Below are 19,817 nucleotides of genomic sequence, written 5' to 3'. Positions count from 1 at the left end.
CCAAATCAGTCAGCAACCATCAACATCGAGGCAAGACCCTCCATCAGCATAAAGATTAAGACTTACTAAAGGCCCAGATGATCATTAGCATTTCTTAGCAATAAAGTATACTTTCATTAAGGTATATATATTGTTTTTTAAGACATACTGCTATTGCACACTTAAGAGACTACAGTATAGTGTAAATATAACTTCTATATGCACTAGAAAACCAAAAAGTTCATGTGATTCACTTTATTGCAATATTCACTACCTAATGGCAGTGGCCTATAACTGAACCTGCAGTATCTCCAAGGTATGCCTATAATAATACACTTAAAAGAAAGTGTATTTTCAAAAGATAAAAACAAAATCCACAGTTAAACTACAGCAATAAACATTATAATCTATTGAGACTCACCTTACCAAGAGTAAATAAGAACCCTATGAGAGAACATACTAGAACTCTAAAACTCTATTAAAGGACATAAAAGATGAGCTGAATAATGGGAAATACAGTCCATGATCTTTGGTGAGATGACTTAATATGTAAAGATATTCTCCACCCCCAAAATATATATACATACACACATATATATTTATATACGCGTATACACAATATATCCCCAAAAAACTGCACTTTGATTTTTTTTGGAGGAGCTTAATAATTTGTTCTAAAATTTTATATAGAAAAGTTCCATGAATATGTAGTCAATTTTGAGAAACAGGGAGACAGATAGGTTTTCCCTAATAAGCAGATATATTAGGATGTATCACAAACTTACAGATAAAAAAATAAAAAATACACACACACACATATCATCAGCCCAAGAACAAATAAACTAATAGAACAGAATAGAGGACTTGGAGACTCATGTTTAAAGGGGAAGTTGATATATAGGAGAGATGGCATCACAAATAAATAAGGCAAAGAAGTGCTGTCTAATAGCTGGTGTTGGGAAATCTGGCTCGTCTTAAGAATAAAAAATAAAACTACATCCCTCCTAAAACTACATACAAAGGTAGGCTCCAGATGGATTAAAGACCTAAGTACAAAAATCAAAATTACAAATCTGGTATTAGATCATATAAAAGAAAAATCTCTGTGATGTGGGGAAAAAATGACTTATCTTAAATAAAACCTCAAGAGTTTAAGCTGTAGGTAAAAAGTGACAAATTTGATTACATCTAAATTAAGAATTTCTGTATAATAAAGGGTACCATGGTCAAAGAACATACAGATGGCAGAAAAAGATAGATATTTATAGTCTCTAAAACAAAACTGTACTACTGAAGTCCATATAATTCATGAGTATCCAATAAATATCAACAACACAGAAATCCCACAAGAAAAAAACTCAAGCATATGAAGAGATGCTGAAATTCATGGGCAATCAGAGAAATGCAAATTAAATAATAAGGCAACACCTTCATGCTTTAGGCTAGCAAATTCAAAAGCTGATAATACAAAGTACTGGTGGGGAAGTAAAGTATCAGAATCCTCAATGTTTTGCTGGTGGGAGTAGATGGATGCAACAATCTGACAATATTAAATCAAATACATGTATACCCTCTGATCAAGTAATTTCACTCCCAGAAATTCTCATACTGTTTTTTTATTTTTTAAGAGATAAGGTCTTGCTATGTTATCTAGGCTGGCCTAAACTTCTGGGCTGAAGTGATCCTCCTGTGTAGCTGGGACTACAAGCATGTGCCACCAACGCCTGGCTTCTCACACTGTTTTGTAACATAGATATGTGAAGATGTGTATTACAGAATTGTTTGTAATACTGTAGTGTTGTAGGCAATGTGACTGTCTATAGGGAAGTGGACAGGTTATTTGTGGTAAATACTCATGGAAAACGGTCAAGCAGTTAAAAGCAATCAATTATGTTCACCCAGCAATGCAGATAAATCTTAAAAGCATATGATGCTATGATACCAAAGCACAAGCACCGCCCCTGCAAATAGAGGAATTAGATTTCTTCAGCATTAAAACGTTGTGCATCAAAGGATAGTATCAAGAAAGTAAAAAGACAAATGGAGAATGGGAGAAAAATACTTGCAAACCATGTATCTGATAAAGGTCTAGTATTCAGAAAACAATTCAACAATAAAAAAGACAAATAACTGAGTTATAAATGGCAAAGGATTTAAATAGACATTTCTCTATGTAAAGAAGATTTACAAATAGTCAATAAGCACATGAAAAAGATGTTCAACATCATTACTCATCAGCAAAATGCCAATCAAAACCACAATGAAATACCATTTCATACCCACTAGAATGGCTAGAAAACAAACCCCTGAAACAGAAAATAAATGTTGGCAAGGATATGGGGAAATGGAAGCCTCATACATTGCTGGTGGGAATATAAAAGGGTACAGCTGCTGTGGAAAACAGTTTTGAAGTTCTTCAAAAAGCTAAACATAGTTACCATGCGACCCAACAATTCCACTCCTAGGTATACGACCAAGAAAAATGAAATCATAAAACAACACAAAAACCTATAAAACAGCGTTTGTAGTGGCATTATTCACAGTAGTAGAAACAACTGAAATGTCTATCAAATGATTAATAGGTAAGAAAAATATATGTATGCATAATGAAATATTGTTCATTAGTCATAAAAAGGAATGCAGTACTGATGCATGCTACAACTAGGACGTACCTTGAAAACATTTTGCCAGATGAAAGAAGCCAGACACAAAAGGCCACATATTGTATGATTCTATTTATATGAAATACCCAGCAAATCCACAGAGACAGAAAGTGGATAAGTGGTTGCCTAGGGATGGGGGTTTCGAGAGAATGGGAAGTGATTTCTAATGGGTATGAAGTTTCTTTCTGGAGCAATAAAATGTGGAACTAGTGGTAATGATTGCAAAACCCTGTGAATATACTAAAAACCACTGAAATGCATATATATATGTGTGTATATGTGTGTGTGTGTATATATATATATATTTATTTATTTCTGTTTTTGAGATGGAGTTTCGCTCTTGTTGCCCAGGCTGGAGTGCAATGGTGCAATCTCAGCTCACAGCAACCTCTGCCTCCCGGGTTCAAGTGATTCTCCTGCCTCAGCCTCCCGAGTAGCTGGGATTACAGGCACGCGCCATCACGCCTGGCTAATTTTGTATTTTTAGTAGAGGTGGGGTTTCTCCATGTTGGTCAGGTTGGTCTTGAACTCCCGACCTCAGTTGATCCGCCTGCCTTGGCCTCCCAAAGTGCTGGGATTACAGGCATGAGCCACGGCGCCAGGCCGAATTGTATATTTTAGAATGATTAATTTTATAGTATATGAATTCTATCCCAATTAAAAAGAAAAAAAAAGACAACAGCTAAATGTCACGAGGAATACTGGATTGGATCTTAGAACAGTAAAATGGCATTAAAAGAAAACAACAACAACATGGTTCTGAGAAAAATCCAGTGTAAAATCTATAACATTTACATGACTCAAAAATAAATGCCAACACACAACAAAAAATGTATTTTAAAAGATGTACAAATAAAATGCAGTACATAAAACATACTAGAATGCTTGCCAATGGGAGCAGTGAGAGAAATGAGAATGGAAAATGGAGACAAATGGGAATAAACAGATAAATCAATTGAAAACAAAACAAAAGTATTGCAACACTGCCAGAATCAATTCCAACAGGAGTGCTTGGTAGCCTTTGGTAAGTCATGTTCACTCTTAAAATTAACAAGGCCTGACAAAAAATTTGAAATTAATTTTGAAAAATTATATAATTTAAGTTTTTTTTTACAGTAAGCAGGAACTACCAGATATAGTAAATTTATGTTCCATATTTAAAAACAAGATACCATGGCAGAGGAAGAGGCGGTAGTGTTGTGGGGAATGCCATATGATAGAGAACAGTCTCAAGTCCTGGCTACAGTTTGGAAGTCTTTTATGAAATATGACACTTGCCTTACCATATCCTTGGCAACATAGGCACAAATATTAAACAGCATCTAGCAAAGGGGGAAAAAAGGATGGAGGGACCAAGAGTTGTTCATTTTCTAGGTAACTGTCTTTTACCTGTCAATGGGGAATGGCTGATGGAGAGAAGGGGAGAAGTATCAGATGGGAAGCTCTGCTGCCCTAAGGTATTCATCTGAATGTGTGGTTTCTGAAAATAGCTTTAGAGTTATAAACATTCATTTGACTCGTTAATGCAGTTGATAGATTTTATACTGAATTTTATGAGAACCTGGAAGGCTTACAAACTCCATGAATGAGATCTTTATGGACAGAAGGAAGATTTTCTGTTTTTTCCTAAGAAAAATAAGAGATTCTGAATGTTTTCATAGTTTAAAAAAAACCTAGAGCATAATAAAAAAGTGTGTGAAATGTGATTTAACATATAAAATGTGACTGTATTTTAAGAGGCTGTGGCTGCATATGAAATATACTTTAAGTATATATCTTCTAGAGGAGCTTCCCTCCACCCTTCTCTTTTCTCTGAACACGAACTGACGTTACACAGGAAATCTTAAGTGTCTGTCCACAAGTGTTTGGGCCAGAATGTGAAAGGGAACTTTTATTCTAAGAAAAATTATGAACAATCTTGGATAATCTCTTAGAGAAAATACCATCAACATTAAACAGTAATTTTGGGGGAAAAGTTACTGGAGAAAGAAGTAGTTTTTTTTCCTAACAATCTATCCCAAGGCTACCCAAAGTGTGGTTCATAGACGAGATACATAGATATTGAGAGTAAGCATTTAGAACATTTTTTAACCACAGGCAATTCATCTAACTGCTCTGTGACTCAGTTTCCTCATCTACAAGAATTGGAAAACCATAGTGCCTGCCTAGGATTATTGTATTAGTTAATATATGTCAAGCATTTAGGACAGTGCCTGTCACATAGTACACACTTATTAAATACTATTATTATTTCCTTGGGAAGTGAGATTTAAACAGAGACCTGAATGAGGGAGCCAGTCATGTAGGTAAAATAATGATATTAGATGAGCACCCTAGGGTATTTATGCAGTTTATGTATATTTTCACCTTTAACCCCTGATGATGATCCTGAAATAGATATTACTACTCCAGTTCTACAGTTAAAAAAGTGAAGATTAGAAATATTATGTAGCTTTTTTGTCATGTAACTAGCTAATAGGTATCTGTGGCCTTTGTCAAAAGCCTTACTTCTTTTATTGGGTTTAAATAGCCTCTGCTTAGGTAATGGGACAGAAGGCCTCAGAACTAACATCTCCTAACTTTTACTTTGTTCACTCATTCGTTTACTCATTCCTTCATTCAAAAAATATTTGCTGGCCAGGCATGGTGACTCACGCCTGTAATACTAGCACTGTGGGAGGCTGAGGCAGGAAGATCGCTTGAGCCCAGGAGTTCGAGACCAGACTATGCAACACAGTGAGACCCCCATCTCAAAAAAAAAAAAAAAAAATTAAAAATTATGTAGTCCTAGCTACTCAGGACGCTGAGGTCAGAGGATCACTTGAGCCCAGGAGGTTGAGACTGCAGCGAGCCAGGACTGTGCCACTGCACTCCAGCCTGGGCAACAGAGTGAGACCCTGTCTCAAAAAAAAAAAAAAATGCTGAGCATCTAGTATCATAGTCAACCAACATGTTTTTTGTTTACAAAGAGCAGACCATTTAAATAGGGATATAGTTATGTAAGAATGATGTCCAGTGAAGTGCAGAGATAGGAGGTGCTATGGGAGTTGGGGTTGGGGGGGAAGGCCATGTACATAGAGGCCAGTGAGGCCCAGCTTAGAGAGGGTGTGGAGAGAATACTGAGAAGTACATTTAAAAGGCTGAGAGCAAAATCACAGAACACTTTCTGGGCAGAGAGTGGGGAAGCAGTGGAGCTTCTACAAGGGATTATTTTAGAAAAGAATCAGCAGAGTCTGAGAAGAGTATAGGAACAGAATGGAGAAGGGAAAGAACAAAGGCAGGGATGTTACAGCATCTTGGAATCCTGCCCAGAATTCGACAGGGCCTAAGGGAGCAGTGAAGTCAATTCATGTCCATGCAGAAATAACCCCTATAGCATCTTGAACAGATTTATGTAATACCTTAGAAATAAATGATGAGAGTGGTGTGGTAGGAACAGAAACAAAAGGTAGAACCAGGAAGTATAAAAGACTTGGAAACCAACTAGATTAGAGGGTCATGGGAGAAAATGGAACATGAATACACATTATAGTATGAGGAATTTTAACATCAAAGACTGATCCTTCATAATTCTGTTTTTGGCTTCTCCTTGTTAGTTTTGCAAAATCAGGAAAAATGAGAGCATTACATAGTGGTTATGCTGTAATTCACAAAGAATATGGACTGGCTAAAGATGGTTCCTAATTAGAAATTCTTAATGATCAAAAGGCAGCTTTACAGCAAGGCAAGACATTAAACATGTTTGGGAGACTCCAGGGCTGCCAGTATGTGTTTTATGCCCCACTTACTAGCCATTCCCACACACTCCTTTACCCTGTTTACAAAGCGGCTGCCCAGAACAAAGCCCTGTCCCCAAGGAAAGGCACACTGTGGCATGGGCCTGACATAAAAGACTTGATATCAACAGTGACTTTCTTTGAACTGTTTAAAGGATTTTCTCTCACTTAAGCGAAGACTTAAGACATTATTTTAAGAAAATAAGATCTGAAAAGTACTACCAGTCTCTTTCACTTCTGGGTGCTTGCTTCTCTAGCACATAAATAAACGGTCCACACTCACTAGCTGGATTATTTTTCTTGAGCTGCTGACAACTTTATAATAAGTTGTCTTTTAAGTTCATTAAATTGAAAAGGGGAAGAATAAGACTCCAGCGTGCATACACAGTTATATCCCCGCAGTGATTCTGGCAGTGCTGGAGGAGGCCACTGCCTCACACAGGCTTTGTGCCTCTCAGATCAGCTTGGGGCAGGCGCGTCTACTGGCTCCTTACCTTCTTCAGCAATGACCGTTAGTGTGACGGTGACACCAGCATCTTTGATCAGCTGAACAATGTTATCATGAGACAGTTCAACAATGGACTGCCCATTCACTGCAGAGATATGATCTCCAACTTTCAGTTTTCCACAGCGGTCAGCCGGACTTCCTTCTATGACTCGGCCAATTTTATGAGGAATAACTATGGGAAAAAAAAACCCCGGTTTTTCAATTATTTAAGATTTCTGCTAGTGTTAGATTTATAATCAACATCATTTAAAATTCAACATAACATCCAAGAAAATTATTTAAAAACATAACAGAAAAGTACCACACGTCATCATCGCATCCAAACGGAACTATTTTCATACTTCTCACTTTTGCCCACATGCATAAATACTCTTTACACAGTTGTAATCATAGCATATAAACCTCTTTGCTATTTTCTACCTACCAGAAACCTTTTTCTAATTTTTACATTCTCATCGTAATTGTTCTGTTTAAGAGCTACTAATCTCACTGATACCACCTGACTGATCAGATGTCTCATTGTTTATTGTTGGCCATTTAAGCTGCAACAAGTTTTTAGCTATTTTAAAAACTGCTACGATAAGATTATCTTTGCTTCTGTTAAAGGGGCACTTGCTCCCATAAGGAACCTTGTAAATAAATGCAGGTCAAACTCAGGTTTAGCACTCGGTAGTTATTGGTCAGAAATTCAGGTACAGTGAAATGACTGACAATTAAAATGAATCATACTTAATTCCACATGTAAATTAATTCCTCTTATTTATGCCTTTGGCTCTTTTTAAAATTTGAAAAGCTGAGTGGAATTGGAACATTAAATGTTAACTGTTAAGACTACTTGACTGATGGATCAAATTCTAAACCAAATACACAAAGCTGAGTCTAATACAATTGCAAAGATGCTCTGTGTAGCTCTACTGTATCTCCAGCTTATAATGCTAAGAGCCTTCCTGGACTAACTATTAAGATACTCTGCTATTATTATAGCTTGAAATGAGTTCTCAGATATTCAGGAAACCTTGTCAAACAAAATATTTTCCACCGTGCAACAGGCAGCATTTGTATTAGGAAACAAATGTTCCTTCTATGTTCTCTGAGAATTTCCTAGCCTAGGTCAGTAAACTTTAAACTTATCAGGTATGTGGGCTCCTGCTGACTACTGACTGATTTGAATAGGGATAATTCATATTTTTGAATGGCACTGTGAATGATGTTTAATTTCCATAGTAAAACCTGCTCCTTACTAGTATTTCTGAATCATATCTAGGAGTATGTAAGGGACATTTAAATAGACCTTCATTTGGAGTAGAAAAGTTATTCTTGATGATGATTTATTTCCCTACAGACAGTGCCCTGGCTCTTCTAGGAATACACAGTGGCAGATTTTATCTTAAAATAGAGTAAGTCAATGTTGGAAGGAAGTGCCTTTTAGCTCTGAATTATGTCAAGCACTTATTATTCTATTTTCCTTACAAACAACGTAATTAGAGAAATGCCAGTGCAGAAAGGGCCATGTCATATCAGGCATTATGAGTTGATTCACTAATTCTACAACAGGTGGCACACCAGAAACATACGGCAGGTCATACGGTGGCCCTGTGGTGACCTTCTAAATCAATATCTCAGTTATTCTCCTTACAAAAGATTTACTCAAACATAGTGTTCTTTCTAGATACTCTGAGAAGAAAATCATTCAGTTCCTTGGCTCACTAAAAGGAGTTTGTTCAGACTTGGGAAAGCATTAAATAGAATTAATCTCTGAAATCTTAGTGGTCCCCTTTCTCAGTCTGCGAGCAATGTGGTAAAAAGAATCGGTGCATGGTGGTATACAACTTCCTAAAGGGCTGGTTGTTTGGGTGAGGGAAGGTAAAAGCAGTCAGATTGTTACTGTCTTAGTATTTATAGCAGTGTCACCAGAACAGTTAAAAATAGCAAACAGACCAGTAGAAAGGTAGCTTCTGAACATTTTCTAAACGGACTGGGAAACTGTTCAAGGTAACCCCTTAGAGTTCACATAGCTAGGGAAAAGCCTTCAGTCCTGCCTTGTTTTTGTTGATACACAAAGTCTACAGGCATTTGCCATAAAGCCAACTTATCCATCTTCATTCATCTTTGGCCTAAATCTGTCTCATAGCCTGGCTTGTCTAGATCCTGAGATCATTTTAGTGCTCTTAAAACATTTCTTTTCAGGAAAACAAAGAACAGTAACTGGAAATGTTCCCTTTTCAAAGAAATCCCTTGCAACCAGAACTGAAAACTACATGATAAGAAGGAATAACACTAAAAGCCCTGAAGTACTAGTAAAGCAAAAACTAGCCGAGTCTTCTTAATCTTAAATAGAGGCCTTTTCTAAGTACTCCATTCATTCAGCACTTAGACAAATTGTGAGGATGCTAGACCTGGATCCCTGATCTTTGAAAAAGTCAACAGTAGAGAAACTCAGAATTCCATAACTGGTACCACAGATGCTACTAGGAACTCTTCTTGAGACATACGTCATTAGAAAATACCTGAGATGAGGTCCATAAAGAATGATCTGGCCGGGCACGGTGGCTCATGCCTGTAATCCCAGCACTTTGGGAGGCCAAGGTGGGTGGATTGCCTGAGGTCGGGAGCTTGAGACCAGCCTGGCCAACATGGCAAAACCCCGTCTCTGCTAAAAATACAAAAAAAATTAGCCAGGTGTGTTGGCACATGCCTGTAATCCCAGCTAATCGGGAGGCTGAGGCATGAGAATCACTTGAACCTGGGAGGCAGAGGTTGCAGTGAACCGAGATCACACCACTTCACTCCAGCCTGGGCAACAGAGTAAGACTGTCTCAAAAAAAAAAAAAAAAAGAAAAAGAAAATAATGATCTATTCTGAGACAGGTTTCCTGCCTTTCCACCTGTGCTAACTCCTTTCTGAACCAAACCTTCTCTGTCATACAGTTTGCAGCAAGTGTTCAGTCTCTGTGAGTGAAAACTCCTCATTGGAGCTTTCCCCAGGACCCTTTTTCTGTCTATATGTGAAAAATAAAATTCTAACAAGAATACTCTCAGGCCTCAACATTTTATGAGACTATTAACTAGCATTTCAGTGAAATTATCAATTCTGGTTTTACACCATGACTGAAAATCTCAAGTACTTTACATAAAATTCATCAACAACCTGAGCCTAATTTACCATTCAGCCTGATAATTAATGAGCTGCAAATACTCATCTCCTGCCACATGTTAGCTGCTGCCTCAATCTTACATTTTAATTGGGCTTTCTTTCCTATCTCATTATTAAGTATTGATGAACTTTTAAAAGTTTTTTTTTAAAGAAAAGTTAAGAGACGGTGACAATTTTCTAAATAATGATGATGATAACAATGGCAGCAGAAGTTACAACAAGCAACAGCAGCTAACATTTACTGAAGGCCTTGGCTAAGGGCTTCACATACCCTGTCTCCTTTAATCCTCACATTCATGAGACAGGGAGTGTCTCTATCATCCTCATTTTATGGAAGAAACTGGAGCTCTTGGAGAGAAAGTAATTTGCCCAAGATCAGACAGCTATTAAAAGACATAAGCAGGACTTGAATCCAAGTTTGTTGGATTACAAAACACAACACTTAATGACACTATCTTAAAGAGATGAAGTATCTCCATAGGTAAAACCATCACAATAGTAAAAAATGATTGAAACAAGGAAATATAAAACTACTTAAAGATTTTTAAAATTTTAAAAATTTATCAATATATACAAATAAAAATACTTAATATATTAAAATTTAATATAACATAAATGTTAAATATAAATAAATGTGAAAACATGCTTAAATGTATTTAAGCAATGAAACTTATTTTACTGAATTCCTCTATATAGCTTAGTTTTATAGTGAACACCAGACTTTCCCCAAATTTCTGTAGTGCTAGAAAGGGAATATCTTCAATATAGAAAGTGGTTAGCATCTATCTACTAGAGTAATACTTTCACTGTTGTAGTTAATCTGAATGCCTGGTGTTATTGTATGTTACGAGAATGACAATATCATTATCCTAAATGGTTATCTGTTTTTGGAAATACTGATTCCAATGATACAACATGAAAACCACCTAAAAGCTGCTTTCCTTTCATTTTTCTGACACAGGCCATATTATCATCCTCACAGCATCAGTGACAGTTCCAGTTCCAAGTGTTTCCATGGCAACTGCTTTGGGAAAATGGAAACTAGTATCAGTGAGCAGTGACCTAATACTATAGCAATAACTCATCCATGTCATGGACTCTTTTTCCCTTATACATTTCCATTAATTTTAGCAAGATTTCTGCAAACTGATTTGGCTCACAACACTTTCCTAAAAGTGTTTTCTTTTTTTTAAACTAAGGTTTTAGCAACCACTTGGTCTAAAAGGATCTCACTGTTCAAAATATAATCAAACTGACTTGTAAAGGCAAGGGCACATTTTCATGTGGTCAAAGATTTTTATTATTTGACTTGGAGCTGGTTCTCATATTCAACTGGATTTTATAATTATATTAAAAATTATTATTTTATAGAAATATCAAGACAAATATTTCATTTGCTGAATCGTAACAGCCCTGAATATATCAGATGTAATTCCTCCTTTGATCATGGAACTGATATAAATACATTCATCTTCTGGATTAGAATATTCTGTTAAACTTGGTTCAAGATATTTAGATCCATTTTCCAATTGTTGACAAAATTTTTACCTTTCAATGAAACATTTATAAAAGGTATGCCTCTTATCATTCAACAAGGGTAATTTATAGCTGGACTATGGCAATTATTATTAAATAATAACATAAAATATCTACAACATATTTGGGTCAAGATTTTTCTGTTAATCTGCTTTGCTTCTTCTCAATTGCTTCTAGTCTCTATTTTCTACATACACGATTTATCCTAATTTTCAAAACCTATGTCCCCATTTTCTTAAAAGTCAGCATTATACCTTTCATTAAATCCATATCTATGACATACTGTCTTCAGTATAACCTTGATGCAAATGGAGCTACTGAGACTTATTAAATATTTTATAGAATGTGAGACAATAGATAAACTTGAAGCCTGGAAGGTTCGGTTCAAATTACCTAATTTTGAAAATAAGGAAAGTATTCACCATTCTTAAAAAGATAAGTACCTAAGGCATTTTATACATAGCTCCTAATTATTTCATAAACTCCAGTGGGAGCCTCAGAAAACTGGACTTGCAGGGAGAGACAATAAGATACAATAGCCCTTACCTCCTGGAGGTGGTTTGTTTTTGGAGGTGAGGATGACAAAGCCAAATCCTTCATTTTCTTTTCGTTGCAAGACAACATCATAGGGCTCCTGGGGTGCAGGCCTGGCTGGGACCTCTGCCCGGTTCAGGCGGGGAGATCCATTCTGTGTTGAAATGAAGGCCTGAGAGCTGTCGTCCTCGGGTTGTTTTTCTGTAATAAACATGATCAGTTTTGATATGTCTGGAACATCATAATTTCTGGTGACTAAAGTGTTTTTATGCTAAGCCTCTCACAGAAAAATTCAGTTTCTAATAACATAAAGAATAGAAAAGCAGCCCCACATGTGAGCTTCGGGTATAATCTGAGTGCAGATGTAGGCAACAGCAGTCCATCCGACTTCCCAAATACTCAGAGTGGATTACTGAAAAATACATACAATCTCATGTTATCTCATTTTTTTTTCCCCCGAGATGGCATCTTGCTCTGTCACCTAGGCTGGAGTGCAGTGGCGCGATCTCGGCTCATTGCAACCTCTGCTTCCTGGGTTCACGCCATTCTCCTGCCTCAGCCTCCTGAGTAGCTGGGATTACAGGTGCCCACCACCATGCCCGGCTAATTTTTGTATTTTTAGAAGAGATGGGGTTTCACCATATTGGCCAGGCTGGTCTCGAACTCCTGACCTCATGATCTCATTTTAAAGGAAGCTTTTCAAAGTTTCTGTGAGATTTGATAGTAAAAAAATTCTTCCTAAAACTGTTTTAGTTCCATCAAGGTTTATAACATGGACCAATAATTTTAATGAAACACATAATGAGGAATGACACATGAACTTCCTTTTAAAATCAATTATAAATATAATTTAGCTCAGTGACTGATATTCATTGATGTCTGTCTTAGAGGTTAAAGCATCAGGGCAGAAATGCTGCCCCATTATAACAGTTTGCTACCTGTACAGGATTTGTCTTATATGATGTGTTTTGCAACTGCAGTTTCCTGAGTGATGATATAAGATGAGTTCATCATTAGCAGTTCTCAGCCTTCAACCTCCCCAACCTCCACCCCTCAACTTGCTGGGACACATAACAAGCTGTCCACATGAATAGCAAACACTTCTGGGCATAGACAGGGTCATATGAAATTCCTGACAAATGGCCAATTAACCTACACCTTTTTCTGCTCTTCAAGGATGACATCAGAACTTGAGAATGACACAAAGTCCTAACTGATTTTTTAAAAAGGGCACATTTTTTGCCATAATTTGGTACAAACCATCGTTAATAATAACCACAACACACTGCAGTCATGTCCATATTTATAAGGTCTCTTTCTGGCTGAAAATTCACATGGTTTTAAAAATATGTTTTTTTCTTTTTTTTTTTTCAAAATGCATAGTTAGAATGTATTAGCTAAAATGTCTCCAATAATACCAAACTACTACGAAACTTCTTCATGATTCTTTCCAGGGAAGAGCGTAGGTTGTATAACATCACAATTTTACTGTAAGTAGTTACATTTGGCCTCCAACACAACCAAATTGAGGCAGTACTGCATTACAATCTATATGCATTCTAAATGCCTGGTATTTACCAAAGGAGGCAGGCCTTTACTTTGAATGTTGCAATAAAAAATACAATGCCTCATTTTTAAGAGTGATGTAAATATTCATCCAATTAACAACATTTATTAATGTCCACTTTGTACCAGACAGGCACTCTTTTAGGTGCCGAGCTTACAGCAGATAACTACACAAATAAAAATTCATACCTTCATGAGGCTTATATTCTTGTGCTACAGAGTTGTATTTTTTTAATTTTAAAGTGGAAAGAATTCACTTATAAGAATTTCTATTTAATTATTCATAAAGCTACTGGCGAGAAACTATAAGAGATATTCATATCCTAATGCTATGGTTTAAACCCTGATCTCTGAATTAAACTGCAACTTTTAATCCAGGCCCTACCTCTTACCAGTTATTTGTTTCTCAACCTTTCTCTGAGTAATCATAGAACTAGATAATGACCTCATAGTGTTGTGAAGATTAAATAAAATAATCCATGCATCTAGGACATAGTAAGCCTCAATAAATGTTAAATTATACTAAAACTTCTCAAGTAGAAACATCCTACTTTCCTTTAGTAGTTCAGATTTCACTGGGATCCAAAAATCTTTGTATATTCAGCTAGTGGGATATCTTGGTATGACTAAATAATTTTGTATTTGTTATTTAAAAAAAAAAAAACAAATTTAGGCTGGGCACAGTGGCTCACGCCTGTAATTCCAGCACTTTGGGAGTCTGAGACAGGTGGATCACTTGAGGTCAAGAGTTCGAGACCAGCCTGGCCAATGTGGTGAAACCCCGTCTCTACTAAAAATACAAAAATTAGCCGTGTGATGGTGTGTGCCTGTAATCCCAGCTACTCAGGAGGCTGAGGCAGGAGAATCGCTTGAACCCAGGAGGTGGAGGTTGCATGAGCTGAGCTCATACCACTGCACTCTAGCCTGGGTGACAGAGTGAGACTCTACCTCAACTCAACAAAACAAAACAAAACTGGATTTAAATCAATACTCCCACCTATAATACATTTGCAAAATGCATCAATATATGAAAATAATCTTAATATAGAAGCCCAAAATTTATTTTTTTATAGTAGTATTATTTCTGAATCCTTTTGTGTTTGCATAGCCTTCCACAGTGAGGCCCTGGATCACACCAAATGGGTTATCTTAGATACTACTGAATGTAATAAAATAACCTGCAAAACTACACAGGAAGTAGACTAGTATCTTTGTTTCTTTTTTAACTTTTCAGAGCGGGAACAAGTTCACACACCTCCATAGAAGATCTTCCGTCTGACAGTTAGTAACACATGGCCATTTCGAGCAGCAGTTGTCATGAGGTCCAAGACTTGTTTGTGTGATTTCCCTTTAACAGGAATTCCATCAATGCACATTAGTTCATCAGCTGCGCGGAGCCGACCATCTTTCTCAGCTGCTCCCAGGGGAATAATAGCCCCAATATATATCTGATAAGATAACAAAGTACAGTTTGGTCCACAGTGTAAAGTTTAGCTGAAGAGTTAAGGAATTCCTAACTTAGCATTGTGCAAACCAACATATTTTTGCAGTTCAACTATGAAAACAGTTATATTTTAGAAAGGTATTATCTGAGAAAGTGCCCATTCTCCAAAATGGCACTTCAAATAACCACATTGTATTATGTAATCCCTTATAGATCCTCAGGGCTGTGTACAAAGAAAATAGAAAATACAAAGTTGTTCGATAACTCAAAAAGCACAACCATTATCCCTATCATTACAATGAAACAAAACACTAAACTCAGAAAATATAAATCTGCAGAGTAGCTATTAAAAGTCTGTTCAATGTCATCAGGCAAGATTTTCTACATAGTGTTCACAGCAACTGGGATCATTCTCAACGGTACTCCCATCACATATGACTAACGGTACAAGTTCAATATACACAGCACAGAGACATTTCTTGTTTCTAAATCTCAGCGGGAACAGAGTGGCCTGAAGCTTCACTTGCATCTAGGTGAACAAATCTGGTTCATTTTGCTCACCAGCATTAGAATCCTATAATTAGGCAATCCTGAATGTTTAGGCTAGTTTCAGAGCTGCTAAAATCTGACATTTAAGAGAAAAGAAAGGTTTCTTCTAAGTTGTTTGAAACAAATTCTTAAAATGTCTAAGTGAACATTATGAGTATCAACAAAATAGGAAGCAATAAAACAAAAATACAAATACCACCAAGAACAATTAAAGTATCTAGTATTTGTTCTACATAGGGCAACCTGCCTTAAGCTTTATGTGTCTCCAATGACTGTTGTAACTGTAACCAATATGACCAATTAGAACAAATTTATACTACATAAATCAAATGTTCTATTCAGAAATAAGAAGCCTGTAATTTTTAAAGATTATTGTTCTTCACCTAACTTCCAACCATATTTTTTGATATATAATATATTGATATTACATAAAATAAAATGCAAATATGTTCTTAAACATGCTACAGAACACATTACTTCTTTGTTATTCAAACCGAGAGCAAAACTTAGAAACAAAACCCACTACATTTGTTCTCTAAAACAAGTTTATGTGAGAATCATGTGTAAACAAAATCCTAGACTTCAAATGCTTTGCAAATATAACCCTTATGCCTCTGGACAAAAATATTAATTATTTTATATTCCTCTAGTTTCAAAGGTAACAGATGAAATGACATGCAAAGTACTGAGCATGAAAATGCCAACCTATTAATAAGATGAGGTGAAACAATATGCACTGGCTCATGCCAACCATTTATGGAGCATCCAGAAGATAGAGTAATAGTGGGAAAGAGGACATGGGATTATAGGCTTCTTAGAGAAGGAAAATGTCTTAGACTCTGTTTAATGAGGGCAAAGGAAAATATAAACTTAAAATAAGCTTTATGTAGTTATTCACACAGAGAAGTAAATAAATTAATCACTGTCTAATTTGCAGCTGACATATTCAGTTTTTACCCACAGTTTTTAGCCTCAGCTACACCACAATAACTGAGGGACTATGATAATAATAGAAATGCAGTTATTCTTCATATTAATGAAACTGTTAGAGAAAAAAAAAACTTAAAACACACCATAATCCACCAAATCACCACTCAAAACGTTTGAACAGGAAACAGCCATGTTCCAAAGAAGTGACACTTACAGACTGGTCAGGTCCATCTCCTCCTAGCACCCTGAAGCCAAACCCTGACTCTTGTTTTCGAAGAAAAACATCCAAATCTTTGGTGTTTGGTGCTGAGGAAAATCAGAAAATATAAATACTGTGATTTATTTTAAAAGGATTAAAACAAAACAAAGTTCAGTATTTAGTAGGATATTATAGAGTAACTCAATAAACTATAATCTCAGAACTTTTTAATATGGAAAATTTGCACAAGAGTGTAACACACACACAATTCAACTATAAATCCTTGTTTTGAGCTCTAAACACAACTGTATGAAGACTGTTTAGAAACATTTACTCTCACTTCCATATACTCAGTATTACACTGCCATTAACTTCTAATGCTGTCCAATCAATATAACAATGTTGAATTCAGAATGATCAAACTTGAGTTTGATATTTGACAGGTGCAAATGACCTAAGTTAACACTTGGGTAAGGTACATTAAATCTGTATAGGCGCTCCTGTATAGAGTGCCTGTAAAATACCTTATTCCTGCTCTCAAGCTAATACCTTTCTCTCAGAAAAGTATTCCATATGAACTACTTACCTAGCCTAGTTTTGCAAAATGATAGCATTTTAAAGGAAAATAATTAAGAGCTAACATTTATTATTAGCCCCATTTTCTAGGTGGGAAAACTGAGGGTGTAAGTAAGTTGGCCATTGTCACATAGCAAGTGGTGAAGCTAAGATTTAAATCCAGGTTGATTTCCAGGGTCTAATCTCCTAACTCATACTGTCCTACCCTCAAAGGGTAGGTTGTATTCCTTAGAATATTAAGCAGGAGGATTGCTTGAACTTAGGAGGCAGAGGTTGCAGTGAACTGAAATCGTGCCACTGCATTCCAGCCTGGGCAACAGAGCAAGACTCCATCTCAAAAAAAAAAAAAAAAAGAATATTAAGTCACAAAAATCTATTTCATGACTAAAATTTTTTCTTTGGGAAAATATTAATGTTATTTATAGGTAAGAAGTATTTACTGTAAAGAGAGAAGAAATAAACATGTCAGGGAACTATGTAAAAAGTGAGATTAGTAAATTCCTGATAATATTCTATAGAAGCAGTATCTTTTGATATATACTTCCTATTAAAATTGTAGAACTTTAGAGATTAAAAGAGTCCACTTTGGGAGGCCGAGGTGGGCGGATCACGAGGTCAGGAGTTTGAGACCAGCTTGACTAACATGGTGAAACCCCGTCTCTACTAAAAATGCAAAACTTAGCCAGTCATGGTGGCATACGCCTGTAGTCCCAGCTACTCAGGAGGCTGAGGCAGGAGAATTGCTTGAACCTAGGAGGCAGAGGTTTCAGTGAGCTGAGATTGTGCCACTGCACTCCAGCTCCGGGTGACAGAGCAAGACTCTGTCTCAGGGGGAAAAAAAAAAAAAAAAGAGTCATCAGTTCAACTCACTTATTTTATGGGTGAAGCCTGATGGGACTGCAGAGTTTATACCAGTATTAATAATGTATCAGGCTATGAATGGAAAGTATGAAGAAAGGGATTCTACATAGTTATGCTAATTTAAATTATTGCTTTGCTGGGTGTACAACTGGTTTTCATCTTTCTGAATATGGCTTGGGATTATCAAGATGTACTTCTGCAACTAGTTAAATAAGCATTAAGTCAACTATACATATATTCCACTTGTACATATCTTTTCCAAGGTAGATTTACATCTCTTTCTAAGAACAAATAAATTTTAAAAAATTATACCTACTCAAATCTGCAATTTTACTTTGGAAAATATTTATCATTAGTAAGTGAATTAGTAGGAACATGCATGAATTTCTGCCTTATGCAGTCTCTCTTTTTATCTCTCAGCTGGACTCCTTTAAGGAGTCAACTCTTTAGTTTCTTCTTCAAATTGCACACCCTCCCTCAAATTGCACACACCTCTGATTCATCCTTCATACTCCTGCCAGAAAAACCTTTCTAAAACACAAAACTATGCCTTCCTTATAGTTAAAGGCATTCTGTGGTTCTCTGTTATTTATATGACCAACTCCAGCTCCCTTGGAAGGGCATCATTGGCCTTCCTCAATCTGTTCCTGCTCTCCTCTGTGACTTTCCTTGCCAATTGCACCAAGCGAAAGTGAACTACTTGCAGAGCCCAAGTCATGCAAGGCCAGTGTGCATGTGCTATTCCTTCTATCTTTCCCTTTTATCTTCCTCAAAGACACTTTTTCATCCCTGATGACTTAGTTAAAGCTTTGCTTCCAGTATGAAGCTTTTCCTGACACTTCCTACTGCCCACACTGATAAAACTGAATATTCCTTCTTTGGATCCCAATTTATCCATTTCATCTTTCTATCACTGTACCTGTTAGGCTTATTATGTGTACTTATTTGTATACTATTTGATTACATATTTGTCTTTTTCCATTTAGTTCTAATAATATTTTTGGGTGCAGGTCCTATGTAACCTATTTATCTCTGTATTCTGGTTACCTAGTATGGCATCTGGTAGATAACTAGCACTTAAAGCATGATTTTGAAAAAAATGAATGTGTGAATGTTGAATATGCATGGAAGAAGTCCAGAGTTCTATTAAAATGGTAATGAAGGAATAACTTTTCAATATGCTTCTGAAAGATGGGAAGGTCCTAGTCTAAAATAAATCCAAATTTATCTTGTTATATGCTCTCCTGAAATATTCCACAACTACTTACGTTTATCTTCATATAAAGTCTTAGATTTCAGGTAGACCTCGGAAGGATCCAATTTTGGGGATCCTGACCTGATAATGCTCGGTGGAAAAGGCATAGGCTGAGGAATAGGCTCATTTATGGCCTCCAAACTTCCTGCATTTTCCTTTTTATCTGTTTTCTGAAATGGAAAAGAGCCTTACTTAGTATTTTTTAAAAAGCAGATGGTTGACTAATTCATAAAACTGATATCTGAAATGGATATGTCAACTGATTATAGTTGTATAGGTGGCAGGATC

General features: G+C 36.3%; 1 protein-coding gene across 3 annotated transcripts in view; it reads right to left on the bottom strand.

Moving 5' to 3' along the window:
* MAGI3 (membrane associated guanylate kinase, WW and PDZ domain containing 3) overlaps nt 1-19,817 on the bottom strand; it is a 293,182-nt gene that overhangs the window by 26,236 nt on the left and 247,129 nt on the right. For all 3 annotated transcript variants that reach the window (XM_024347852.2, XM_063814730.1, XM_024347856.3), the window contains exons 12-16: nt 19,543-19,699; nt 16,853-16,944; nt 14,971-15,163; nt 12,162-12,350; nt 6,913-7,098 (exon numbers count right to left, since the gene is read on the bottom strand). In XM_024347852.2, coding sequence (XP_024203620.2) covers nt 6,913-7,098; nt 12,162-12,350; nt 14,971-15,163; nt 16,853-16,944; nt 19,543-19,699 — 817 coding nt within the window. The remainder of the gene's footprint in view (nt 1-6,912; nt 7,099-12,161; nt 12,351-14,970; nt 15,164-16,852; nt 16,945-19,542; nt 19,700-19,817) is intronic.

The sequence above is a fragment of the Pan troglodytes genome, chromosome 1, assembly GCF_028858775.2.
Source record: "Pan troglodytes isolate AG18354 chromosome 1, NHGRI_mPanTro3-v2.0_pri, whole genome shotgun sequence".
Classification (NCBI taxonomy): Eukaryota; Metazoa; Chordata; class Mammalia; order Primates; family Hominidae; genus Pan; species Pan troglodytes.
Note: the sequence above shows the minus strand (reverse complement) of the source record. Positions and strands in the feature narration are given on the sequence as shown.